The 27,950-nt window shown below is 41.5% G+C and overlaps 1 protein-coding gene across 16 annotated transcripts in view; it reads right to left on the reverse strand.

Moving 5' to 3' along the window:
- Macf1 (microtubule actin crosslinking factor 1) overlaps positions 1-27,950 on the reverse strand; it is a 343,882-nt gene that overhangs the window by 134,280 nt on the left and 181,652 nt on the right. For 11 of the 16 annotated variants that reach the window (XM_036178125.1, XM_036178123.1, XM_036178124.1 and 8 more), the window contains 20 exons: positions 27,360-27,437; positions 26,367-26,528; positions 24,397-24,501; positions 23,098-23,193; positions 21,709-21,834; positions 20,200-20,205; positions 19,325-19,477; positions 17,070-17,224; positions 14,182-14,308; positions 13,034-13,217; positions 12,514-12,683; positions 12,051-12,229; positions 11,105-11,243; positions 10,314-10,507; positions 8,753-8,915; positions 7,028-7,111; positions 5,460-5,567; positions 5,217-5,315; positions 2,549-2,701; positions 2,168-2,256 (listed from right to left, as the gene is read on the reverse strand). In XM_036178125.1, the coding sequence (XP_036034018.1) occupies positions 2,168-2,256; positions 2,549-2,701; positions 5,217-5,315; positions 5,460-5,567; positions 7,028-7,111; positions 8,753-8,915; positions 10,314-10,507; positions 11,105-11,243; positions 12,051-12,229; positions 12,514-12,683; positions 13,034-13,217; positions 14,182-14,308; positions 17,070-17,224; positions 19,325-19,477; positions 20,200-20,205; positions 21,709-21,834; positions 23,098-23,193; positions 24,397-24,501; positions 26,367-26,528; positions 27,360-27,437 (2,570 nt within the window). The remainder of the gene's footprint in view (positions 1-2,167; positions 2,257-2,548; positions 2,702-5,216; positions 5,316-5,459; positions 5,568-7,027; positions 7,112-8,752; positions 8,916-10,313; positions 10,508-11,104; positions 11,244-12,050; positions 12,230-12,513; positions 12,684-13,033; positions 13,218-14,181; positions 14,309-17,069; positions 17,225-19,324; positions 19,478-20,199; positions 20,206-21,708; positions 21,835-23,097; positions 23,194-24,396; positions 24,502-26,366; positions 26,529-27,359; positions 27,438-27,950) is intronic. The other 5 variants (XM_036178128.1, XM_036178133.1, XM_036178132.1 and 2 more) reach the window with 1 other exon arrangement.

Genomic DNA, 27,950 nt, shown 5'->3' on the forward strand with positions numbered 1-27,950 from the left:
TTGCCTAGCAAACACAAGGCCCTGGGTTCAATCCTTAGCTCTGGCCAAAAAAAAAAAAAAAAAAAAAAAAAAAAGGATAGAACTTTTTCTAGGAAACAAGCTATTACATGTGTAACTAAAGCCATTGTGTGTCTGTTCATCTCCTGTCTTCCTAGAGGTTCACAACTAGAATCTGGTGAATACTAGAAGTTGCCTCTCCCCATATTAATTATGAGAATGAACTATGTTGGTTTATGTTAGAATTACCTACAAACTCAATGAGATTCCCCAAGCCCTCCTTGGCTCTTCAAATTGCTCTTAATCTACCATCTTCTCTATTCATCTTCAGTTTATTTTTGGCATCCAAACCCTGCAGTGAATTTTCTTAATCAGATTCTTAACATTATTCTTGTCTGTCCATTTATTAATTCAAGATCCACATACTGCAAAATATATCCAGTGAGGAAAGGGGATCCCATAGTCATGTAGAGCTCCTACTGGTCTGTAATTTTAACTGGACCTTAGATTTTCCCTCAGAAAATCCAGGTAGGAGGCCCCAGTTAGTCCCTTGTTGTTTTGCCTGAGAACCCCCCCTAATTGTCAATAAATCCCTCGCATATTTAAAAAAGAAAATACACACAGACCACTAGCTATTAATTCTCTTACTTTTGGACTTCACGCTTGACAGTTACCTTTGTGCACACCTTTCCTGAGCCTATATTCTCAGATCACAGAGGAAAAGCTATCTTAACTCCTGATTAAGGTTTTACTTTCTAGCTACTAATTAATTCCAACCTCTCTCACTCCCCTCCTTTCTACTTTTAATTCTTCTCTGCTTACTATAAATAAACACAGACAAATGGCTTCCATGTTCTAAGAAGTCAATGTTTTGTGAGAGTATACTGCATTCCTCATTACTTGTACTAAGGCTTTCCTTTCCTATGACTGTGCTTTATGGAAGGAGCTGAAGTCCAGTATTGCAGCCCCTCACCTCTCATTTATTTACTGCTCTTCATGCTGACTCTGAACTCACCCATCAACTTTTTATCAGTGCTACCAAAAAGTTCCAACTGACAAACAAATGTATTAGATAGTCATCGACCTTTCTTGACTTTTGAATCCTCCCTCCTCTTTGGAGCTTTCTTGGGTTCTGAGGTATTACTCACCATCATTTTCCTATTCCTTTGCTGAAGTTTCCTTTACAAGCTGAAAAGACCTGAAAGTCTTTTGGGTTAATTTACACATATGATTTCTACTACACTAATGACTTAGTTCTGTCATTAATTGCAAACTTGCTTTGTAACTGCCCTCTGGGAATCTTTGGTGAGTCTACATAAGGCATGAATAAGGTAGTTCACAAATCTTACTCTGTAATAGGTATTTCTACTCTGACATCCTACAGGCTTACACAGTCAACAATGTGTAAGGTACATCATTCTGCAGCTCACTCCTCTGTCTGTTTCTTATCTTTGTGAGTCACTTCATCATACAGTCAATAGCCCACACTAGAAGCCCAGCAGAGTTTTTGTTTGTTTTGTTTTGAGACAAGTTCTCACTATATAGCTTGTCTGGCCCAGAACTCACTATGTAAAGCAAGCTGGCCTTGAATTCAGAGATCCATTTGCCTCTACTGGGATTAAAGGCATGCACCACCATGCTCAGCAATTCCAGCAGTTATTTAATGAATTTTCCAAGTGACCACGTCCATAGATTCACCATCCTTAATATCTTTTTTAAAATTGTATAATTTATTTAGTATATGTGTATGTGCACAGGCATATGTGCATACACATGGAAGTCAGAAGTTAATCTGGGGAGTCAATTCTATACTTCGTCCTGGGGAATGAATTCAGGTTGTCAGGCCTGGTAGCAAGCAACTTTATGTGCTGACCCATCTTGCTGGCCCTTAATATCTCTTGTGTCTGTGTCACCTCTGTAATCTACTCCATTTCTTGCATTCATTATCAGGACAGCTTCTTAACTTGCCTCTTGTCCTCTATACCTCCTTCTCATGTCAATCATGCTTAAAATTAATCCCCATATCTGACACAGTTAAAAAACAAACAAACAAAAATTCCTAGGTATAAACTACAAGGCTTTTGACAATTGGCTCTGGTTGCCAGGGATTCTCCAGTCTAACTTCTTATCGCAAACCTAAGATTTAGCCAGTTGAAAAGGTCACACTCACTTATGACCTTGCTTGGCCAAGAAGATCTGTGAAGTTTTAACGGCTTCAGAAACTTGTTCTTTCCTGGCTGTCAGCTCTTCTGCCAGAACCTAGTAGTAGAAATGAAAAAGAAACATTTCAAACTCAAGACTTAAATGAGTCAAACATAATTTCAAAGAAATTTTCATAAACCAAAGTAGAAAATACAGCTTAGGTCAAACATTACAAATGAGCTACAGACGTGTAAAACAGTTAAGTGAACAAATAGGGTAGCTGACGTTACTGGAGGTCTTGGAAGTTAGCCTTTCCGAAAGTAATAACTGTCTCGGGCGCGGCCATGGAATCCTCCTTCTAACGAATGATTCCTCCACCTGGACGGAAAGAGATGGGCTTCCTACTAACCTGCTGCTCCAAAATGGCCTTTTCAATGTCCGTGGACACACCGGTGTGGGGTGAGGTAGCTGTTCCTTGTGTGTTTCTTGCCAGGGTAGACACCCAGCCCAAGAGCTCTTTAACCTTCTCCACATGCTCCTGCTTCTCCTCTTCTACCGCTTTCTACAACAGGAAGTGGGAAGTCGGCGCGGTGGTCAGCCTTGTTAGGTGTCTGGCTTCATGTTCCCAAAGCCAGACAAGAAACAGAAGGTTCTTTACATGCACATCTTGATTCTGTTCATCATTTTTATAACCATAAGTGAATAGAGAGACTGCATGGAATAAGCACTGACACAATGGGCCAAAGATAATGTCTCACTAATTAATTCCCAGAGCATGTGTACGAGTGGTCTAGTATTAGAAAACAGATTGCAAAGACTTTTAAAGTGATTACATGCTTATTACATAGGACTAAAACTGGAATGTACATTACATAGACTAGACTATTTCTCCAGAAGTTTATGCACATACTGTGGTGGTTTGACTAAAAATGGTCTCCACAGACCAGTAGGGAGTGGCCATGCTGGGAGTAGGTGTGGTCTTCTGGAGGAAGTATGTCACTAGGGGTGGGCTTTGAGGTTTTCAGAACCTCAGAGTCAAGCCTAGTGGCTCAATTCACTTCCTGCTGCCTGCTGACCCAGCTGTAGAACTCTCAGTTCTTTCTCCAGCACCAAGTCTGCCTGCACGCCATAATGATAATGGACGAAAACTCTGAACTGCAAGCCAGCCCCCAAATAAATGTTCTCCTTTATAAGAATTGCTGTGGTCATGGTGTCTCTTCACAGCAATAAAACCCTAACTGAGACACATACACACTTCTAAAATTGTTTCTATGCCATGTTTTCACCTTTGTTGTTTTTATTGAAATCATGTTTAGTTTAATATTAATATATTATAAATCACTTTCTATGTCAATTCACTTAAATTTATTATAATACTTTTAATAGTGTCACAGCATCCCACTGTACAAACTATGGAGATTTCCAGTATTTTCCTCCAACAAGTTATATCTCACTGAAGAGTTCTGCTTATCCTCTGTGGTGGTCTGAATAAGAATGGTATTCATGGCATTCATAGATGCACGTTTTGATTACTTGGTCCCAGTTGACAGGGTGGGGAGGGACTCGGAGGTGAGTCACTGAGGGCAGGCTTTGAGGTTTCAAAAGACTCTTGTCATTTCTACAATGTGCTCTCTGCTTCTTCCTGTTTGTGGATCCAAATGAACTCTCAGCCACTGCTCTGGCACCATGCCTGCCTACCTGCAGCCATGCTCCTTGCCATGATGGCCATGGACTCTAACCCTCAGAAACTGTGAGCCCCAAAAGTCTTCTAAAAGTTGCCTTGGTGTCATATCACAGCAATAGAAAAGTAACTCAGACACAACCCTTTTCTCCATGAAGACACTCAAAGATAGAAGTGACGGGTGTATCTGTATATTTGTATATGGAAACTTTCACCCACAAAAATGTATTTGACACTCCAAAAGCCACTCATAAATGATGCATTGAACGCTAAACTGTAGTTGCTCAATGTCCATGTCATTAGCTGAAGTTTTTGTTGTCATACTGTATGTTTGAATGAGAAATATTTCCCATTGGCATTTGATAACTTGGTCTCCAGTAGGTGGTGCTGTTAGAGGGAGGCTTAGAATCTCTGGGAAGGGGACTAATTGATGGAGGAAGTGTGTCACTGGGGATGGACATTGAGGGTTTAGAGCCGGTCGCCACTTTGCACTCTCTGATTCCTGTGTGAAGATGAAAATGTTACTGGACAGCTTCCTGCTCCTGCCACCACAATGGGCTCTATTCTTCTGAAACTGTAAACCAAACAAACTGTCTTCCCTGTCTTGATTTTGGTCATGGTATATTTATCACAGCCACAGAAAAGTACTATACTATATATACTATATACACCAGCGTACCTTTCAATCTCTTCAATGCCATGTTTTCATCTCTTTTGTGTTTTTTCCCTTGGTGTCATCATCATTTAAGCAGCTCTAGGCTTGAAGTGCTGTTTAATATTGCTAAGCTGAAGAGTGCTATGATAAGGCTTAGGGATATATCTTATATCTTTGATAAACATTTTGCAGAAAAAAGTTATGGTGCTTCCAAACACCGATAATGCACATTAAATAAAGTGTCTTTAAACAAAAATACACATTAAACAAGAATGTGTATGTAATCTGAGGCTTGCTAAAAGCAACAATTTTCCCTAGGAACACTGGATTAGAATTAACCAACAAACCAAACTTTCTAGAACATGATCACTGTAAATAAGGACAATGACTGCATGAACTTTACCTTTTCAAAGATGAGACATAGGAATTCTTATATGTAGTGCTAGGACCAACTTGAGGACTTGGCACATGGTAGCTACAAGCTCTACTAATGAGCTACCCCCCACTCCCTGTTTGAGGCAGTTTTTTGTTATTGGTTTATCAAGACAGGGTTTCTCTGTGTAGCCCTGGCTGTCCCAGAACTCACTCTGTAGACCAGGCTGGCCTAAACTCAGAAATCCATCTGCCTCTGACTCCTCTGCTGGGATTAAAGGCATGTGACACCATGTCTGGTAAGGCATAGTATTTTTTTTTTTTTTTTAATCATGATTTCAAGAAGAATTAGGACCCAACTATCCTCACCTCTTCCTCCTCCAACCGCCGGAGAGCATCGCTGATATATTTTACATGCTGAGTCGTTAATGTCACCAAAGCTGTATATCGAGTCCTCAAGTCCATGAACTATGGTTTAAAAGAACAATTTAGGTAAGTTACCTGCCAGAAAAGTAAAATTCAACAGTTGAAAATAAGGAGGACAAGAAAAAGGTGACACAAACGAGATCTTTTCTTAAGGGAAGATGGAAGCATCCCCTCCCTCCAGCTCACCTCCTGTGTGATGGCATCTGAAGAGGAAAACATTCGGCGGCGCTTGCCAGGGGATTTCTGCTGCGATTCCACGAAGGCCTTATACGTCATCAGCTGCAACTCATAGTCCTAATAGAAGGAGAAACTTGACTACCTTTGCTTAGGACTTCATAGCTAACACACCATACAACAAAACCCTAGTAGTTTGTTTCTGGACTATATTTGATGTTTGTTCAGACTATAGGTTGGCAAATACTGGGCCATTCTATTCTGCCTGTCAGAAATACTAATTCTGTCTCCATACATGAATGTAGCTATTGACAGTGTGGAAATGAAGAAAAATCGCTGCTGAAATATAATTTGCTTACACTATAAGTTTTTTTGTTTTTTGTTTGTTTTTTGTTTTTAAAGATTCATTTATTATGTATACAGTGTTCTGCCTACATGCCAAAAGGGTGCACCAGTTCTCATTACAGATGGTTGGGAGCCACCACGTGGTTGAACTTAGGACCTCTGTAAGAACAGCCAGTGCTCTTAACAGCTGAGCCATCTCTCCAGCCCAAGTTTAAGTTCTTATCAATGCACAGGGTCTCATGTAGCCTAGGGTGGCCTTAAACTACCTGTGCAGCAAAAAAAATGATCTTGAACTTCTGATCCCCCTGCCTACACCTCCCAAACACTGGTATATGGGTGTGCACTGCCATGTTCAGTCTTATGTGATACTAGAAATTGAGGCCAGAGTCCCAAGCTAGGCAAGCTATCTGAGAACTGAACTATATCCACTGTCCAGTTCTTATTTTTTTTAAAAATCATCGTTATATATTACTCTTTTAAATTCTTCATTCTTTTCTCATTGGCCATACAAAAAAAATGAGTGTGTGGTGGGCATGGTGGTACATGTCTTTAATCCCAGCATGTGGGAGGCAAAGGGAGGTGTATCTCTGTGAGTTCAAGGCCAGCCTGGTCTATAGAGTTCCAAGACAGCCAGGGCTGTTACACAGAGAAACCTGTCTTGAAAAAAGGAAAGAGTGTGTGGCCTAGATTCAGCCTGTGGGTGAATCCTGAACTCACCCTTGGGGAAATTGAAGTTAAATAGGGGAAGTAGATTTCTTTAATTAATCCAGTACAGATTAAAACTGTTTCCAAATCCTTTAAAAATCCTTTTCTCATTTTACTACATATCCTGTGCTTCCTCAGCATCCTTTTGTCCACCCCCTTTCTAAGCTCTCTCAATTAAAGTGTCTTATTTCTCTTCATAACTTCCACTCTCATCTGCTCGTGCTACCTTTTCCAAAAAGCAAATATGATCACCTTGTTCCTCTGACCAAAATCTTTCAAGGATATAGATCCCAGTTTCTCAAACATCCACATGTGTAGAAACCCTATGAAATGTGGGAGCAGATTCAATGGGTGTGAGGGCACTTTAAGCAGTTTCTCAGATGATGCTGACACTACAGGCTGGGAGACAACCCTGGGTTGTGGAGGGCTTAAGAAGAGCTCTGTATAATCTGTCCAGGAGGACCTACAATGATGGCAAAACTTTCCTAAACTGGAGATCACTTATTCCTTCTGGAATGCAGTACAGTTACCTTCACAATAGTGGAATATTGCTGGGACAATTTTTGACATTGGTCCAGTTTTGTCTGGTTTCTCTCGATTTCTGCAAATAGGTCCTAGGAACCAAAATATCACATTATTACCATTAAGATTACCATCACTAAGCAGTGAGCACTTACTGTATCTAAGACAGTGACTCTCCAGCCGGAACCATCACAGTCAGAAAAACTAGTTAAGATACAGACTAAAGGGCTGGGCCTACAGACCTTGTGAACCTGGATTTCTAATATTTCTACTAATACTGATGCTGCTGGTCTGGGAGCCACACTCTGAGAACTACATTCCTTTACATGTACAATTTCAGGTAACCTTTACAATAACTTCATCAGGCAGGCTCAAGGAATAATAAACTATGTATCTATTTTAAGGATAAGGTGTGAGAACCAAAGTTATATTTTAAGTTTTAATTACTATACCTTAGAGATCCATGAAATAAAAATGCATCTGATCTGCAAGCCCCTAGCCAAGTGTAGATAGTTCCTGAAATTCTGGAGGCTGTTGTTTATGGGCGATAACAAGCCACATGTTTAACACTCCCCTAAACAAGTTTGTTTGACCCATCTGCACAGAATGGGCTTGATCACATATGGGTGAGAGGTTCACAGGCTAGAGGTACATCAGGATGTACACTTGGCCCTGATTGGACCTGATGGGTAATGCAATGAATTATGAATTTTCCTTCTTAAGCTTCTGCAAACTGTGATTTTGGGCCATTTTCCAGCAACCTGGGAATGGACCTGGCCAGAGCCCATCCACCTGGCCAGTATTTAATTAAAACTTGGTTCAAACTTGACATTAAACGTGGTAGTGGCCTTGCTCTTGATTGGTGGGATTAACAAAAGAAGTAGAATACAGAAAGGTAATTAATTTCTTCATTGTTTTATAACTAGAAGGTACATAAGCCATAACTGTAACCAAGACAAACTCCAGACCTCAAATACTTAATAACATGGTATGAAACAAAACAAAACACCACCACCAACAACAAAAACTGCTCTAAATGAAGTAATTTTCTTTTAAACCCCTACAATCCAGTTCTAGCACAATAAAATAGAATATGAAGAAGCAAAAGAGAGATGTCTAATAATTTCAATCTATGATCACAGAAACTCAGGATTAAAGGACCCAATGGGTCTCTCTCTGGCCTAAATGTTAAAAGTATCTTTTTTCTTCCTTTTTTTTTTTTTTAAAAGATTTATTTATTAATGTATACAGTGTTCTGTCTGCCTGTATGTCTGCAGGCCAGAAGAGGGCACCAGATCTCATTGCAGATGGTTGTGAGCCACCATGCGGTTGCTGGGAATTGAACTCAGGACCTCTGGAAGAGCAGTCAGTGCTCTTAACCTCTGAGCCATCTCTCCAGCCCAACAGTATCTTTTTTCATTTGTTTGTTTGTTTGTTAGTTTTTTTTGAAACAGGGTTTCTCTGTACAACAGCCCTGGCTGACCTGGAACTCACTCTGTAGCCCAAGCTGTTCTCGAACTCATAGAGATCCGCCTGCCTCTGCCTCCTGAACGATGGGATTAAAGGCGTGTGCTACCACTGCCTGGCAACACTATCTTTAAAAAAAAGAAATAAATAAACAAACAAAAACCCAGCATCTTGAGACTATCTGAACTCTTCTAAGGGCTTAGATGTCCTGCAGGAGGGAGGTTTGGTTCGGCTTATCTTCCTCCTTGTCATGCAGCCACACTCACCGTCTGCTGACTGAGCTGCTCTGACAGCACTCTGCTATCCTCTGCCTGGCCTGGCTTCATCATCTCTTGCTGTGCAGTGGTTTCCTCAATCCACTTGATAAGACTTCCATGGCAGGCTCGGTAATCTCTCAGAACTTCCTGGATACTTTCTACCTCAGATTGGCTGCGGGGGGAGGGGGGAGGGGAAGCACGGTCAGACCCTACTGAAAATATAAATAGAGCACAGGAAGTGAGCCAGGTCCCTTTTGGAGCATGCAATTTTCCTTCTGGGAATAAGTGCTGCAATAAGAAGTGATGTCTATGTGTGTATCCAGGGCCCTAAGAGTGAAGAGAAACTAGTTGTGTCATGTGAGCTTTGAGAAAATCCTATGGTGCCAAGCACCTTGATAATTCCTGTCGATTTTTTTCATTCTACCGAGTACCAGGGCTATGATGCATAAGTCACTGTAATGTCTTTCTTTCTTTCTTTCTTTCTTTCTTTCTTTCTTTCTTTCTTTCTTTCTTTCTTTCTTTCTTTCTTCCCTCCCTCCCTCCCTCCCTCCCTCCCCCCCCTCTCTCTCTTTCTTTCTTAAAGACAGGGTTTCTCTATGTAACGGCCCTGGCTGTCCTGGAACTCATAGAGATCCACCTGCCTCTGCCTCAGGAGCTCTGGAATTAAAGGTGTGCACCATCACGGCCAGCTAAATCACTGTAATTTCTTGTAGCAGAAAGTGAGGAAAGACAGAATCTTTACAATATCTGTAGATACCCTTTAGTCTCATTAGGGTAGTAATTTAAGGATAATTCCTGTCCATGCATAGTTTCCTACCCTTCTTAGGCTCAGGAAGGTCAATTTTCTGTCTTTATTAGTCATACCTTACATCAGAAACAAGACCTCAAACGACAGAAGCAAAGCGGGCCCACTAAATCAGCACTGCAACAGAAGCAATGACTTCTATAAAGCCTCACTCTGAAAATGGATCAAATTTAGATTCAAACCTAATACAAGTTAGGTTCTCTCCTCCTTAAGAAAAGTCTATACTATACAAACATGCGGCATTAAAGCTGTGGCAAGTGGTACGATGCTCGCCTAGCACGTGGAAGAACCTAGATTGATTTACTCTCGAGTCCTCGGCGGGGCACTGTCATAATGGCTTAACTAGATAAGCAACGGCACTGCTGACAGCAGTCTCACTACTACCCAAAAGCAAGCTTGGGGATATGAGGGTGATTGGACCCTATTGATTGTTAGAGTTGACTGAACATCCCATTCCTCCCTTACTGCATCAGGCATGTCCCTCCCAAAGCTGTGCTCCCCTTCAAAAAGGCTTTCTAAAAACAAGATTTGGGCCAGGGATGTCGTCTAGTGGTGGAGCACATGTATTAGGTCTAAGGTCTACCTTATGATTGATGATTCCAATTTCTGGCGCTTATCTTGTTCAGAATCCGTGCTGTTTTAAAATTCTGCACCTCTGTACCAATTCCTACTTTTAAATATGAATGCTAAAATACTTGGTACCTGTTTTTGTTTAAGCCTTAATCCTGGAGCCCTAAGGGGAGAAAAGGTAGGGCACTCCCTCACCGGGTTTCCAGCTGGGCAATGACGCGGTGCCAGCGCTCCTGAAGCTGAGAACCCTTCTCCTGATAACGCTCCAAATCCAAGTTTTGCTCTGGTGTTGGGCGATGAAGTTGCTCTGCCACTTCCTTGGCCTTAGTGATTTCCTCACCCAGGACTGAGAACACTGAATTCTTGTCCTTCACATCATTAAGCCAGTGCTACAGAAACATAAGCAATAATAAGTCTTGTTAAAAAAGACTCAGACTAAGACAAGCAAAAGGAAAATGTCTGCAGCAGTCTACAGTGTTATCAGTGACCCAGAAACCAAGTCTTGAAAGGCCTCTGCTTTCCCGATGCACATTGGGAAGGCAGGGGCAAGAATACCATAAGGGAAAATGTGCAGATAATTTTTCATGTATGGAACCTGATTTTACTACACATAAGCTATGAAACTAAGCAAAGTCTTAGGTCTTGGTTTTCTCATCTGTCAAGAGACAAAAATCTCTCTCCTATTCACTTCTCACAGCAACTTGTGAGAGTCGCAATAAGTCATAGTACAGTGCATTACAGAGTTATTTTGATGTAATCATTGGCTATACTCAATTAAGCCATAATTTGACAGAAGAAAAGGGTCTTTTTCTCTTCCCTTTTAGCTTTTTCTCTTCCCCTCTGACTACAATTATTAAAATTTATTAAAACAATCCTCTGTCTAATTCAAGTGCAAACATGGATCAGCGTCAAGTTATCCCCCCTGAATCCTCTGTTAACCCAAAGCAATGGTCATTCAACCTCTTTAAGCAACTAGAGCAGCCAACCTGCAGCGTGGCCTGATGGGACTCCAGAGCTGAGAGGTCAGCTGGCACAGCTTCTTCTTGACTCAGCTTCATCTCATAACCTTTGACCAAGAGCTCAGCATCCTGTATGCTACGTACTATCACATCAATTGTCTTTAATCTGTGGGGATAAAATCAACTCCTTAGTTAGTATTTGAATTTTTTTTCCCTCTGAGACAGGATTTTTCTGAATTGCCCTGGCTATCTTGGAGCTTACTCAGTAGACCATACTAGCCTTAAACTCAGAGATTCACCTGCCTCTGCCTACAAAGTTCTGGACCACAGCAGGCACCACCATGTCCAGCTCAGCATTTGAGTTTTAAAATATGGATTACCCAATCTCACAAAATACAATTGCCCAAACCAGTTTTATCACATGAAATGATAACGGGCTTTTTTTTAAAAATGAGAGAGTCTGATACATGTTTAGTGTTAGATTAAGCTAGTCCACGCCACCTTTGGTGGCAAGAAGGCATGAGGCCAAAGGACCTAAAATCTGTCATTCCTTAAAGTTATAGGTATAGATGGATTAATAGAGAAAGAACTTCAAACACTGTGTGGTTTATTTGAATTTTTTTTTCTTCCCATTTTCCTTACTATATTTAACTGTTATTTTCAAAGGTATCTAATCAAATAGAACCAAGGTAAGAAACAACCTAACACTGCAAACTTATTGATCACCCATAACACTGACATTTGTTATTGCAGTTCAAATAAACCTCCTCCATGTTACTTAGGAACCGAAGCCAAATTTCAGCATAGATACCTACTCTCCAAGAGTCTTTCTGGATCATTCATGGAACGATCTCAATAGAAAATAATTGCCCTTTGAATCTAGGACTTCAGCTTACTCAGATGGACAGTAGACAGAGCACAGACATGGTACTCACTTACACAGACATAGGTAGACCATAGATATGGTACTCACTTATTCAGATAGACAGTAGACAGACCATAGATGTGGCCCATCTTTTCTACTATTAGGCTCAGCTCTGAGCGCAGAGTGGCAGCACTTGAGCCTGATGGAGACTGCTGAAGAAAGATGTTGCATTTCCCGGAAATAGCATCCAAGTCAGAGCTCAGATGCTGTAAATCCTCCTGAGTGTGCTATCAGGAACAAAATGCGCAACAAAGATGGAGACAGAAATGGACAACAATGTTAGAAAGTAGTCCTTCTTTTCAATAGGAAAATATTGGAAATGAATCAATTCAATAATACACTTGGAAGTTTAAATCCAACTTCTCCCCAGTAAACGGCACCTATGTAGATGTTGGGGCAGGTGATTCCTGAGTGGGACAATAGTCCTAAGCCTATTGTTTCACTTCTGAGAATCTACACGTTTGCTTCCTAATTTGTTCTAAAAGGATTTGCTCTTCCTCCTGCAGCTTACCTCCTGCTCTGCAATCCTTAATGCAATGTCCTGCCTGGCATCTCTATCAGTCTTAGAGCTGGCTGGAGACTGAATCTGTTTGAGCAGTCTCTGTTCACACTCCTCCAGGCGTAGTTGGATATTCTTCAGCTCTGAGATGTACACCTTGGCTACAGTCTCTTCTTTGTCCTCTGTGAACACACAAGCACAGATCACTAAGCTCCATCTGAGGACAACAAAGCCTACCTAAGACAAAGGGCACCCCTGGCTCCAGCAGATCAGAAATCCCATTGATGAAAACAAGGTCTTACTCTGGAAAACCTCCTGCCTGACCCTCAAGAACCTGCATTACACATTGACATTAAGATTCCAAACATTTTACATATACCAAGAAAATGTGGCAGGATGCTTATCATTAACAACCAAAAATACCCACTTCCACAGTAGGATTTTGGGAACTCATCTCTGTATTTGAAGTGTCTGTCAGCACCCTTCAGGGCTACCCTTCCACTCCCCACCTCCCTCTGCCTCTTCCACACACCATTCTCCATTGATTTCACCAGGTGCTGGAAGTGGGCTTTGCAAGCCTCCATCTCCTCCTCCAGTCGCAAGCGGTCAGCCACTGAGAAGAGGGTAGAGTCATGACTGTCCTGTAGAAAGTCTTCATAGTGGGCCTGGAGGTTCTTCATAGCCTGGTGGTACTCTCCTGGGGGTAAGGAACGAAGCTAAAGAGAACAGAATCAATTTCAATGGAATAGAAAAATACCACTTTCTCTCTCCTTCCTTTTTTAAAAATTTACTTTGATTGTTTATGTGCATTGGTGTTTTGCCTGCATGTGTGTCTGTGTGAGAATGTCAGGTCCCCTGGAACTGGAGTTACAGACAGTTGTGAGATGCCATGTGTGTGCTAGGGATTGAACCTGAGTAGCCAGTGCTCTTAACCACTGAGCCATTCTCCAGCCCCCGTCATATACAGAAGTGTACAAATCAGCTGGACATGGTGGCACAAGCCTTTATTCCAAGTACTGGAAAGAGAAATGCAGGGGAATCTCTGTGAGTTCAAGGCCGGCTGGTCTATATAGTGAGTTCCAGGACAGCCAGGGCTACAGAGTGAGATCCTGCCTCAAAAAAAAAAAAAAAAAAAAAAAAAAAAGTGCTGCCGGGTGGTGGTGGCGCACACCTGTAATCCCAGCACTCGGGAGGCAGAGGCAGGTGGATCTCTGTGCGTTCGAGGCCAGCCTGGTCTACAGAGCTAGTCCAGGACAGGCTCCAAAGCTACAGAGAAACCCTGTCTCGAAAAACAAAACAAAAAAAGAAAGTGCAATTATTGTTCATCCAACCCCACACCAGAATACCTTCCAGCTCCACAGACAATGTTCTTTGTCCTTTGCACACTCACAGTCACACTATGTAATGGATGTCGGCCTTGAACTCACAATCCTCCCGTCTCAGCTCCAGGGGCTGAGATCACAGAGGTGTGCCAGTAGTTCCACCAAGACAGGAGTCAAAAAAAAGCACACTAGTGTTCACCATTCCATATTCCACCTGCTCAAAAACAGCGAGAAGACTGCACCCTCCCTTATTTTCATCAGCCAGTTCTTTAATGAAAGAACTCCTTCTGACAAAGCTTACCCCCTGGCCCCTGCCTCCACCAAAGGTATCAGCTAAAGGTAACAGCTTTACAATTACCTTTTCTAAGTTCCAGGTCTGTACAAGGTCAAGGTCCTTCCGCAAATAGTTCCAGGAGATAAGGCTTTTGGTGTTAACATGCAGCTGGTGCCAAAGGGCCATCACCTTCTGGTAAGACTGCTCTACCCTAGAAACAATAGAAATAACAGAGCTATGTGTTAGGGGTGGGAATGCAGAGTAGAGCTTGTTGCTAAGAGAAAAAGGGAGCAAGTTAGAACAACACAGGCATCTTTGGAATTCAGTGAGATATTCATTTGGATTGTCTATGTAGTACGTCAGAACGTACTTCCAGTAGCATAAATGTCATCAGCATGCAAAAAGATTACCAGAAGCCAGAAAGAAGAAATAAGATGGAAGGCATGAATACAAAGTGTGTAAATAAAATATCCCCTTTAGAGCTGTTGGAAAACTGTATCATTACTTCTTAAAAGTGCTTTACTGTTCTCTACATAGTCAAAACATGCTGATATAGTTTAAAAATCCCAGCAACATAAGTTCACTTGGGAAAGAAGGAAATTGCATACTGTTTTCTTAAGCATCCCATGCCTACTTCAATTCCTAGTTGACCTACAGATAAATACGTACATACTCAAACCACTAACTTATCTCGAATTTCTTCTAGATGAGAAGAAAAGAACAGGCCAGGCAGTGGTGGTACACACCTTTAATCCCAGTAGATTAAAAAACTGCAGAGGCAGAGAAAGGTGGATCTCTGTGAGTTCAAGGCTAGCCTAGTCTAGAGAGCTAGTCCAGGACAGTCAAAGCTACCCAAAGAAACCATCTCGAAAAACAAACAGCAACTAGAAAGGAAAACTAGGCATCAGGATCTCAGTTACATAAATAAAAATAAAATAAAACTCATCAGCTTATTTTCCTTTACCCCAGAAATCCCACAGGAGTTCATCTAAGTGGTAATCTCAAGAGAAGAATAAAAACATCAACAGAGCCAGGCAGTGGTGGCGCACGCCTGGAATCCCAGCACTCAGGAGGCAGAGGCCAGCCTGGTCTACAAAGAGAGTTCCAGGAACGGCGCAAAGCTATACAGAGAAACCCTGTCTCGAAAAACCAACCCCCCCCCCCAAAACCAAACCAAACCAAACCAAACCAAACCAAACCAAAACAAACAAACAAACAAAAAAAACAGAATAAAAACACAAATAAATTTAGCTCAGTAGTAAAGCACTTGCCTAGCAAGTGCAAGGCCCTGGGTTTGATACTCAACTCAAACAAACAAACAAACAAACAAACAAACAAAAAAACCCACAAATTAAAAAAAAAAAAAGAAAGAAAACAAGGTAATAAGAGAATGAGCCCAGGAACCCTATGTGACAAACAGATTCTTGAGAGCAAAACAAATCAACCACCCACCCTACCAAGACCCAGAGAATGAGATAGATAGAAGTGGGGAGTACCCTATTAGATGAAATAACCCAGCCCCATAGCAACCAGTGCATTCTCTCCTATATGGAAACTGAGGAAGGGGAAGATGTGAGATGGTAGCATGAAACTAGATCACTGGACATGGAAAAGAAGAGGGAAGAAGGGTCCCAGATGATGCAAGCATTGAAATGATTTTTATTAAGTCTTGCTAATTTTTAAAACAGCAATAATTCAGGTAATTTTTGATGAGTTTTGAAAGACGAATTCCCATGTTTTGTTCATGTTCACTGAATGGAAAGAGATTCATCCGAACAGATGAAGATCAGAAAGAAGAGTCTTAACAGAGTTATACCAGAGGAGCAAAGATTGCCTACAAAAGGCAGATGATTTTAACTATTCTGCATCAATATGCTGGTAGCTTTATTAGAGGGAAAAAGATTCTACTCATGATAAAGATGGAAGAATGTAACAGTTTTGTACACTTGTTATAACCACTAACTGTTTGCTACAAAGGCCAAATTTTTACTGCTTCATACCTTTTTAAAAATTTATTTTAAAAAAAAGTTTTTTTGGATTTTTTTTTTTTTTTTTTTTGGTTTTTTAAGACAGGGGTTCTCTGCATAGTTTTGGCCTCAAACTCACAAGGCTCTGCCTGGCTCTGCCTCCCAAGTGTAGGGATTAAAGGTGTTCACCATCACTGCCTGGCGTACATACTTTTATAAAAAAGAAACAAGGACGCAATCTTTGTCACTAAGTTTAAGAGGGCATGTTGTACCAAATCAGGAAGTAAGTCAATAAAAAAGATTTAGAACCCAGGAATCAGTGGTTACAATTCCAAGGAGACATAAAGTGAATCAATCCCCAGGTGAAGAGAAAGTGAGTGCTGGAATCAACCTAGAGTCAGGCCTACAGATGGTCCAGATGGGGACAGGAGGACAGAACGGCCTAGAAATGGGCTTCCAAGAGAAAAAAAGGTGAAGGTTATCTGTGGCGTTTGGCAATACTGAAGAGCCTTTCTGAAAAAAGAAGGGAGAACTTGGGAATATGTCTTTAATGTGCAGATAGAAAAATAAGCAAACCCAAACTGGCAACTGTTACTCTAAGGAAAGAAATACTAACCCACCTGTCTGCTCACTCACCTACTCCCTCATTCCTGTAAATCAACAATCATTTATTGAGAATTTACTAGGTATCAAGAATGGGTCTAGATGCTAAATACAGGCAGTTATTGTTGGATTAGCTGGACTACAGCCTGCAAACCAGCAGAGAACCCTGACTAACATAGTAGTAAAACTTAACTTTTTAAAATGTGTACATGTATTATTTCAACAAGAATTAAATTGGCTGCCACTACAAAAATCATTACTCTAGACTAAGCTGTAATCTCAAATTCTTTTTAAAAGAATTATTACTGAATTATTTTACCTGTACAAAGGATTTATTAAACATCTACCTAGCTTGCAGTGGGGCACTTGATACCCCTAATGGGAGCACACTACCACAGTTACCTGCTGGCCATCTCAATGGCATCCTTATTGGGTGGGGGAATGAGGAAGCAGACTGATGGCACCATTGCCTCATTCCCTGTAGGGCTGATCACCTTCCATTTGGTCCGCTGAGAATTATCTTCCAGCACACATTCATCATTTTTGCAAATAGTGATCTGAAAAGATGGAGTCACAAATTATTGCTAACAGAGAATCCAACAACAGACTATTACCTGATGCCTGATCCCAAGAAAAGGGTCTCCTTAATAAAAACATCTGAAGAGCCATAGGATAACTTAGTTGGTAAAGGTCCCTGCTGCCAGGCTTGATGACCTGAGTTCAATCCCTGGAACCCACATGGTGGGAAATAAAAACCAACTCTCAAAGGTTGCCACTGGAGCACATGGCACTCTTGTGTCCCCTACCATTTACACAGTATATACATAAGCATAAAATAAATATTCTCCTTAGGCTCAGTGCATAAAGCTTTTTTTTTTCTTTTTTTTGTGGAAGTATGAGAACCAGAGTTCAGATACCTAGTATCACATGAAAGTCAAGTGGGCAAGGTAGACCACTATAGTTCCAGTGATAAGGAGGCAGAGAAGGATATTCCTGGGGCAAGCTTGCTAACTAGACTAGCCCAATCAGCAAGCTCTAATGACCAAGAAATCCCACCTCAGTAAATTAACTGGAGTCTGATGGAAGAACCACCTCTGTCCTCTAAACGCACAAGCACTCTTGTGTGTGTGTGTGTGTGTGTCCTACCACATGAACACATATATATATGCATGCATACATACCATACATGCATACATATACTAAAAAAAGTTGTGTTATTAAGGCAGTATTTCTGTTTACTGTCCCTTGCAAGAATACTCAATAAATCTGTTTTCTTTCTTTAAGAAAGAAAAAGAAAAGAAAGGAAGGGTGAGGACTGATTCACTACCACTTAGCGAGAGCTCCTGCAATTTACAAATCCATGACACGTCAAACAAATCAAAGAAAAAGGTATTTCTCCAGTTCCTGGTGCATGTAGAGCATAACTAGCATGAGTTACAAGGAGACCTTCAGACCGCCAAGAGCTGTCTCCGACACCTCTGGAGTAAGGTACAGCTCTGCTTCTGTAACACGCCTCCCCTCCCTCTGTGTTCTTTCTATCAGGCTCCTTTTGAACCATCAATTCTTTCTCTTGAGAGACAAATAATAAACACAATCTGCTTTAGAAACAGAAATGTGGAAACAACTCTTTTAATTTCTTCTTTTTGTTTTTTTGCACTATGTAATCTAGGCAGGTTGAACTTGGAGTGATCCCCTGCCTCAGCTTCCCTAGTGCTGGATTATAGGTGCATATCCTCACACCCCATTTCACTCACACTTATGTATAGTAGATGTCTACTCAGTGCCTGCTCTGTGCCTGGGGATGTGCTCTATCAGATACAACCCAGAGCACAAAAGTATCACAGTGGTAAGCAAACAAACATGGTCTACAGTCAAACTTTTGGGGCAGGGAGGCTTAGTGTCACAGCATTCTGTGACAAATGCAGTATCAGGAAGGATGACCCAGTCTTGGTTTGAGGTAAAGACATATTATTTTAGAACCTTAAAGCCACATTAAGGAGTTAAGGTCTCTCTCTGAGCAATGATGAGTTGCTGTAGGTCCTAAGCAGGAATGTAGTTTCCTTAAGAAGATCATGCTGGAGGTAGGATGAATGAACTAAATTAGAAGGCTAATATAACAATCCAAATAAAAGAAACACAATCTAACTTAGGGATAGTGACAGCAGCCCCAATGAAGGCTTACAAGTTAGCACTGACTTGGTGACCCTATCAGCTATAGGAACAACAGGACAAGGGGAGATAAATGTATCTCCAAAGTGTGACAAAGTCTTATTCCATCAACACTTAGGCAATGAATGGATGATGATACCAATCACTAAGGCAAGGTGCAGGTCAAGATTATAGACTGGAGGGTTTTTGTTTGTTTGTATGATAAAAGGGTTTTTGTTTTTTAAATACATAAATTCTCATGTATTAATGAGTAAAACCCTCTTAAGTAGGATTTCTTTCTTTTATTTCTTTTCGGTCTTTCGCTCTTTCTTAAACAAAGACAGGGTCTCATACAGACTGCTGGCCTTAAATTCCATATCCTCCTGCCTCCGTAAGTACAGGGTTTACAGGCTTAGTTTTTTTTCTCTTTTCAGCGAGTATAACACTAACTGAAGGCTTCCCTTCTTATCCCCTTCCCTCCAGAGCCCAGAGGCCTGCTCCACTCTCACCTCAATCTGCCGGTAGTCACAGATGGCCTTCACAGAGATAGTGCTTTTCAGCACATGGTCTGGACTGCGTGGTTTCAGCTGGACAATGGTTTTTGATCTCCCAACAAGACTGGCAACAGAACTCTTGGACTGTATAAGCTGTTCCTTTTCATCCTATAAAATAAGAAAAATAAACAGACATTAATGGTGGTATTCTGAGTCATTAAGTCAATAATGAAAATGTAATGCTCCACTCCCTAAGAAATTGTCATTTCTCAGTTAAGTGGGGAACCTTAGTGGAGCTATCTCAGATAATGATTAGACAAGGGTAAAGAGAAAAGGGGAGAACGTCTGTCTTCTTTCAAATGCTCTTGCACTCTAAGTTTGCAGCTTGCTCCTTAGACTCTAACAATGACCAATAAAGCCACATGCAAGAAAACAAACAAAAGGAATGTCTGGTTGCCGAGCACAGCTATGCAGATAATGAAGGATTTCCTCAAATACAGCTCAGAACAAATGCTGTTGGTGAAAGCACCATGACAAATGACTTAGGTTTATCTTGCCGTGCTGTATTCGTGTAAATTTGACTGCTTTGAATGAAGTATCATGCAAAGTCAAAATTCTAGAATCTCTGCAAACTCAATTACCTTAAAAGCTAATAAACTTGTCAACAAAATTGGTAGCAGTATACTACCAATTCCATTGGAAAGTAAATTATAACCTTTATCTAATGGCCAGAATGTTCCAACCCATGGTGAGGCATAAAAGTCCCCAGAAAGAGGGCTTTCTTAGGATGGACAGGGATGCAGTAAGAATAAAGAGTTAATAATGTTAAGAAATACCATTAAAGAATAAAGATATGCAGGAAAAGGAAAAGAAATTCTTAAACAAACTACCTGTGCCTGTCCCCGGGAGCATGATTGGAAGAAATACAACTTTAACTTACTAGTTAAGAAAGAGGAATGGAATACATGGGGAGACAGCCACACTTCCATACTTGAGAGCTGGTCTACCCATTCCAGTGGCCTTGCAATAAAGATGTCTAACCCACAAGCCAAACATCTCTAGCTCCAGAGACCAAGTGTTCATCGTGGGGAAAGCTCTGAAAAGAACCAGAGGCCAGGACAGGTGCTCTGGAACCTGGTGAAGAAGCTGAGGAGCAGACCCAGCCGTGACTCCATGCCCTGATGACGCCGCCAACCCGATGCCCCTGACCTGGAGAAGAGGGAACAGAGCAGCAACCACCCTCCTCGGAAGAGAAGATATGACAATTGCAGAGGGTTACCCTAGGACAGGAAGGTACTCTGTGGGAGGGAGGAGAGCAGAGCCAAGGATGACATTTCTCCTTCACACTTGTAGTACCTCTGAGAAAGACATTTTAAAGACAGTAACTGTAAAGTCAGGTTTTTATCCTTCATTCCAAGTTAACATCCCATTTGCCCAAACGAAGCAATGACTGTAAACCTACTCATGTCTGAAATCATTGTTTAAAAAAAAGGAAGGAAAAAGAAAGAGAAAAAAATGAAAAGAAAATTAGGCAAGTGATAACAGGGGTACAATGCTTGCATGTCATGAACAAGACTCTAGGTTTGATCCTCAACACCAAAAAAAAAAAAAAAGAGTCCTACTTCCACCCTAAATAAACAAACAAACAACTAAATAAAGTGAAGCAGAGCAAAAATGTTTTGGGTTGTTGTTTCTGTCTTATTTTGTGTCACCTCCTGAGACCTACAATTATCTAGCTCCTCACTGGGGAAAGTACTGAGCCCCGTTCACTCAGTTCTGTATAATGCCTCAATAACCCAGTAGTTCTGCTCCTGAGATTACAGCTACAACCCTTAAAGGAATAACTCACTGCAGCCAATGGACCTAAAGTTGATTTTAATTAAAAACTGGATAAAGAACTATTTTTAAAAGTTAGTATTACATTTAAAAAACTGGAAAAATACTGTATTACCTCTAAGTAAGATATCAGTGTTGGCCTTAGTAACTAAAATCAACTTTCTAATATCTCATCATTGCCAAAAGAAAGCAGGCAAGGAGGAAAAGCCTGGCTCAAATCGCTTTGTGCGTCTCAGAAGAGTAAAACCAAATCAGATGTCACTGAATCCCCTTCAGCCTCCTCAGCCTCAGCCCTGGCCCCAAGGCTGCAAAGAAAGGGGTGACACAAAGGAAACACGGGCACCAAGTGGCTCATGGCACAGTCAAGGACTACCTCACTAGCTCCCCAAAGAAACGTCCTCAGCAATTTCTTCAAAGGAGGAAAACAGAAGGGATGACAGACTGACTGGGCAGCTGGGGTGTGAGCCACACTTTCTTGCCCCATGACTGTCAAGGATATTGATTGCAGCAGCAACTGACACAGTCTCTCAAAAGCACAAATTCCCCACCCAGGCAACACCCACCATGGAGTCCTGGAGCAGATCCTCAAGGCGGGACAGACTGGTGCTGTGGTCGCAGGTATATTTTCGTTTGATGGAGTCTTGAAGGTTTCTCAGGAATGACTCCAGGTCTCGAGCATCGCTGAAGAACTATAGAAACACAAGGAAAGAATGGTTTGTGCTCAACACCTCAGCACAATAGAAGGTTCACAAAGAAAGGATCTTCTGTGCTGAGCTCAACAAAGCTGACACACTCTCCTGGACCAGTGACCTCAGAAATACAAACCGGAGGGCTTAAAGAGCCATGTCAGTGAAATGCTAGTGATGATTTCCAGTAACACTCACTAGATTCTATAAGAAGTTAGCCTATCTCACCCTTCTGGACTTTTGTCTAGTGACAGCACTTGGTATGAAGCCTAGTTCATGAAATAACCTAGAAGCTAAGTAAAACAACGTTTACCTCACTGATGTAATTGTATGACCAAAGAGATAAATTTAAGAGAGAAAATAGCCTGTTTTCTCCTCCATCCTCACCTGAAGAAAAATGTGTATTCTTTGATGTGACAGATAGGGGCAGGGGAGAATCTTAACATTTTACAGATCTTCTCTTCAAGGGTAGACTGTCTCCTCCTCTTGAAGCGGAGTGTAACCATGTGGTTTGCTCTTCTGTCACACAAATGACAGAAACAGAAAAAGTGCCTGTCCAAGTGGACTGTTCTTTCCTGCCATGTCGTGCAGTCACTTTGAAAAGAGGAACACTGACCAGGCAGTGGTGGCACACACCTCAGCAGTCAGAGGCAGGTGGGTCTGTGAGTTCGAGCTCAGCCTGGTCAACAGGTCTAGCTCCAGGACAGCTAGAGCTGTTACACAGAGAAACCCTGCCTCAAACAAACAAACAAACAAACAAACAAACCTAAAAACTCCTGGACACCAGAGCCAGGGTTTTCTTTACATGCTGTCCCCTAGCCAACTTTCAGACATGTGAATAACGCCATTTTGGATCAAATAGCCCCACCCCACCCCCAGCGACTGCTACCTGTAGCCATCTATATTACAGGCAGGATGAGACATACCACAGAGTAGAAAAACCACTCAGCTGAGCCCAGACCAAACTGAACTCACTAATGATTAATTGTTGAAGCAATTAAGTTCTTAGAATTGTTTTATACATAAAAGATAATTGATATGAATGTTTGTTAGCTCCCTCACACACATTTTTTTGAGGTAGGATCTCATACAGCCCACAGCTCACCTTGAACTTCTGATCCCCCTAACTCTACCTTCTGAGTGCTAGAATCACAGGTGTGGAGCACTACACTCAGTTTTACTCTATGGATGTGTTTTTAACCTAACCTTTGGTATGACTAAGTACACACCAGCACCAGCACCAGCACCAGCACCCTGCCCCCTTACCTGAAAGTAAGCTGCATTCTCTTTCACATGTTGTTCAACACATAAGCACAGCTGCTTCATCCACTGCAATTGTGACTGGACAGCAGCACTATACGCCTGTGACAGCCAAGCACATGTGCAGAAGGACATGAGTGTAACATGTGTGAGTTTCTTTCCAAATACAACCCTGCTACTGATACAGAAGGAGAGACAGACAGTTGACTGGCACCGTAGCAATGCTTCTTAGGAGAAAGAAGATTGCCTTGGTTAAAAGGGGTTACCCAGAAAAAGTTTCTTCTACACTCAATTAGAATTAAATGACCAGGCAGGGCTGGAGAGATGGCTCAGCAGTTAAGAGCACCAGCTGTTCTTCCACAGGTCCAGGGTTCAATTCCCAGCAACTACATGGCAGCTCACAACTGTCTGTGACTCCAGTTCCAGAGAATCCAACACCCTCACACAGATATACATGCAAACAAAACCACCAATGCAATAAAATAAATAAATAAAGATGGCTATAAATGAATGAATGAATAAATAAATAAATAGCCACCTCAGAAAAAACACAGCATAAATAAACAAATCCCCTCTGGTTCTTCTACTGTTTTTCTCTGGGCAACAGCACTACACCAACAAGAAGTAGAATGTGGGACTAGAGGTGGCTCAGTGGTTAAGAGCATTGGTGTTCTTGTAGAAGTCCTGTAGAGGTTGGGTTTCCAGTACCCACCCAGTAGCTCCCAGCAATCAGGGCATCCAATGCCATTTTCAGTCCCACAGGTATCAGGCATGAATGTGGTACACAGACATTCAAACACTCTCATACATGTAAAAAGAAAATCTTTTTTTTTTTTTTTTTTTTTTTTGGTTTTTTCGAAACAGGGTTTCTCTGTGTAGCTTTGCACCTTTCCTGGATCTCGCACTGTAGACCAGGCCGGCCTTGAACTCACAAAGATCCACCTGCCTCTGCCTCCCGAGTGCTGGGATTACAGGCGTGCACCACCACTGCCCGGCAAAAGAAAATCTTTATAAAAAAAGAAGATATATCTGGACAGTTATTTAAAATAGATATGTATATAACACGAGTCCCTTTCCTCATAAGTCAAGAATCAATGTCTCCTAACTTTTTTTTCTTAATATTCTCCTCAAACTATTGAATCTATCTGCAGGCTTCTGGGAACTACCAAACAGTCTGGGATAGGAAGGGAGATGATCTGAAACAAGTGATGTGACATTTCCTCCAGGCCGTGGAAGAGCAAAGCTTCTGATTTCAGCGTTTTTATAACAGTACCTTTGACCTTCACACATATTAGAATCACAAACCTCCACTGTTTGCTTAGCTGGGTGGTTCTCAAGTGATAACTGTTCTGCTGTATCTTGCAGAGAACGAAATACATCTTGTTTCCCTTCCAGTTCCATTGTCAACTCCTGCAAATTGAATTTAATTTTATGGAATAAATGCTATTAAGGAAAAAGAGGCAATAAAGAAAACACAGTGTTCCCTAGTGACTTTGAGGATCCTGTAACAGGATTGATGCCAAGATGTGATGTATAAACCACAAACGCCTGGGGATCTGAGAAAAGTGCAAAAATGATGGAACTAAAGGGAAGGATTCAGAAAGCACAAGACCTGAGCTGGCCCCAGTAGACTGGGAGAACTCAGGAGGCAGAGGAGAGAGCAAGCATGGCTAGAGTGGCTAGTTAGTCAGCACCACACAAGCACGAACACTAGTGGAGAGACCACTGACTGGTAGGCTTTGCTAACTGTTCTCTCAGCTAAAATGTCCTCCTCTGAAACAAAATCCTATTAATACAAGACCTAATTTAAATCCTGGCTTTTCAGTGAACACTTCCTCTCAGAGTTAATCTCGTCTCCTTGAAGCTTCATTTTATGTCTAGCCTCACTGCAGTTTCCACACTGCTGACAGCATCAGAGCACCTGGTCTTTCCTTTTCTCGTCACAAGATTCCTATGTCTAATCTCTAATCACATTTTAAAAATAACTGTAGAGTCACAGAACCAAATCCACCAAAGTGGGTACTAGTGGAAGAGCTATCTGTTTGCATAAAAGATTATAAAATATTTTAATACCCTGAGTATGGAAATACTAACAGTAGCAAAAAAATACTCCTACTTACTTGTCTACTTCTTCATTATAAAGAATAGAAGGCGGAGCTGGAGATGGCTTGGCAGTTAAGAGCACTGACTAGTCTTCCAGAAAACCCAGGTTCAATTCCCAGCACCCACATTGTTGCTCACAACCGTCTGTAACTCACACATGTGGTACACAGACATATATGCAAGCAAAATACCCATAAACATAAAATGAATGATTTTTTTTTTAAAGATTCAAGAGGAGGGAAGAGAGAGGCAGAGAAAAAGGGAGAGAGCTGGGGAGAAGGTAGGAAGAAAGAGTAGAAGGCATTGCCCCATTAATGATGAATTTCCCAACCAATTTACATTTTAAGAAATTAAGATCAAAATGTTAATAAGAACCCAAACTATTATGGAAATCTAAAAGTGCAACTCAGTTAAATAATATTATTTCCTGTAATAAAACACTTTGCTTAGATTAGCTTAAGTCTTACTCAAGCTTTTATACAGCCCTTTCAAAGAACTATTATCTCATTTTTACAAAGGCCTGGAGAGACTAAATGCCTTGCCCCAGGTCACAAAGCTAGTTAGTGGACAAATAAGAACTTGAACTTAGGTTTGTCATACTACAAACCCTGTAATCTTTTTTTTTTTGGGGGGGGGGTTCGAGACAGGGTTTCCCTGTGAAGCTTTGTGCCTTTTCCTGGAGCTCACTTGGTAGCCCAGGCTGGCCTCAAACTCATAAGAGATCCGCCTGGCTCTGCCTCCCAAGTGCTGTGATTAAAGGCATGCACCATCACCGCCCGGCCAAACCCTGTAATCTTAACCACAAAGCTATATTAATTTCTGAAATGACTCAACTTGCAGACTGCTGCTCTATCTACTCCAAACACACCCTTCTAAATAAGTCCACTCAAGGGCTCCCACCCCTCTGTACACATTTCTCACAAAAACGGATGCAGTGAGCAGAGCCCCCATTTCTACCTATCAGCATCTAACTCCAGCTCATGGTTCTCAACCTTCCTCGTGTTGTGGTGATCCCAATCATAAAATGATTTTGTTGCTACTTCATAACTGTAGTTTGGCTACTAATCATAACATAAATATTCTTAGAGACAGAAGTTTGTCAGAGGGGTCACAAGCCACAGGTTGAGAACCACTAGACCAGCAGCAGAGACGTTGCCAACTGTGGGACTCACAGAGAAATAGGTCTTCTTGGCCGAGATGTTGGGGTTACTGTCACTCCAATCACATGCTAGTTCTTCTTCCTCCTTCCCATTCAACCAGATCAGTTCAGCTGTAGCTCTGGAGACAAATTTGTGCAAACTCTGAAGGTGTCTCATTCGGAAGCTAGAAGTCTCCTGGAAAAAGCAAGGATTAAAAGATTACAGTGCCAGCCAGCCTTTGCATCTGGAGAAGATAACAGTGACATCAGGAAAGAATAACCCAGGAAGTGCATTAGGCCTAGTTTGTTGTTGTTGTACAGTGCTGGTATTTGAACCTAAGGCTGTAGGCATGCTAGGAGACACTCTGCCATTAGTTAAGCCTCACATACATCCTAAGCCTTTTTTTCTTTTTTTAAAGTATCTTGGGTTCTTCACCCGTGGACTCAAATTTTACATAATTAGAAACAAAACTTCCAGGGTCATGGTCAATCTTCCGTTGAAGATGTGAGTCGAGGCCTTTGTAGGGCCTGTATAGAGTCACCTCAGCTTGTTCCACATGGACAAGTGCAATGACTAGGAGTGGAGAATCAAGACAGGAACCCTCTCAGTTAGTCTGAATGCGTTAGTCAGGGTGTCTCACAATACACACGGCCACTTTTTGGTGAAGAACACAGCCAAGGTGGGTTTTACTTGCTTATAATTTCCCAGAGCAGTTGTTTCTGACCCTTTAAGAATTTGCAAGTTCATTGTGGAGGAATACAGCTATAATATTGGAATTTGGAGCATTGAGGTACAAGTAGTTTAAAGGCTATCATGGGCTATGTAGAGATAATACCTCAAAAAGAATATTATAACCTATATGAATAATTACACAGTAAATATATAACCTAAAAAAAAAAGAAAGAAAGAAAAAAGAAAACTAAGACCCAAACCATTTGAATTAGGGAAGAGTCTTGTTTGGAGGGAGCCAGATTCTCTATGGGCACAATCTAAGTCAACCAGTCAAGGTCTAAGTAAAAAACTCACCTTCAATTTACAGTACTGTGTCTCCAATTTTCCAAGAGTTTCAACATAGCTGGTATGAAAATTCTGGGACATCTTTCCCTGACACAAAAGGAATGGAATAAAAAGACAGTAGAGAAAGAGTGAGGAAACTCTGTGGTATGGTTTCAACAATGTAAACAGAATGTTGATATGCAGGTGAGGGCTTGATGCTCTGACAAACACAGGCCTAGACATCACGTTTCTATGTCCAACTTCATAGCTACAGGTAGCCCTGAGTGGACAATTCAGCAGGTAACCTAACCAGCACTCCTCATGGCCATGTTTCCAGTAATCCAGAGGCTTCTAAGCAAACCCCATGCCTGATGACGGCCAAACTACTCATTTGCTCCTCTGAAGATGGAGGAGACAAAATAAAAACCAGGAAGACAGGAGCACAGGGTATTACAGAACACTTGCCCAGGCAGTGAGGCACTGAGCCCCTAAGGTTGGCCTACTACCACTAGAAACCAAACCAAAACACTCAAAAAGACCGAATGATAAGTGATGGAGGATTGACCAGTGAGAAGTTTCTCCACCCCAGCTCTCTACTGCAGGCTCATAGCAAAAGGAAAA

Source organism: Onychomys torridus, chromosome 2 (assembly GCF_903995425.1).
Source record: "Onychomys torridus chromosome 2, mOncTor1.1, whole genome shotgun sequence".
Taxonomy (NCBI): Eukaryota; Metazoa; Chordata; class Mammalia; order Rodentia; family Cricetidae; genus Onychomys; species Onychomys torridus.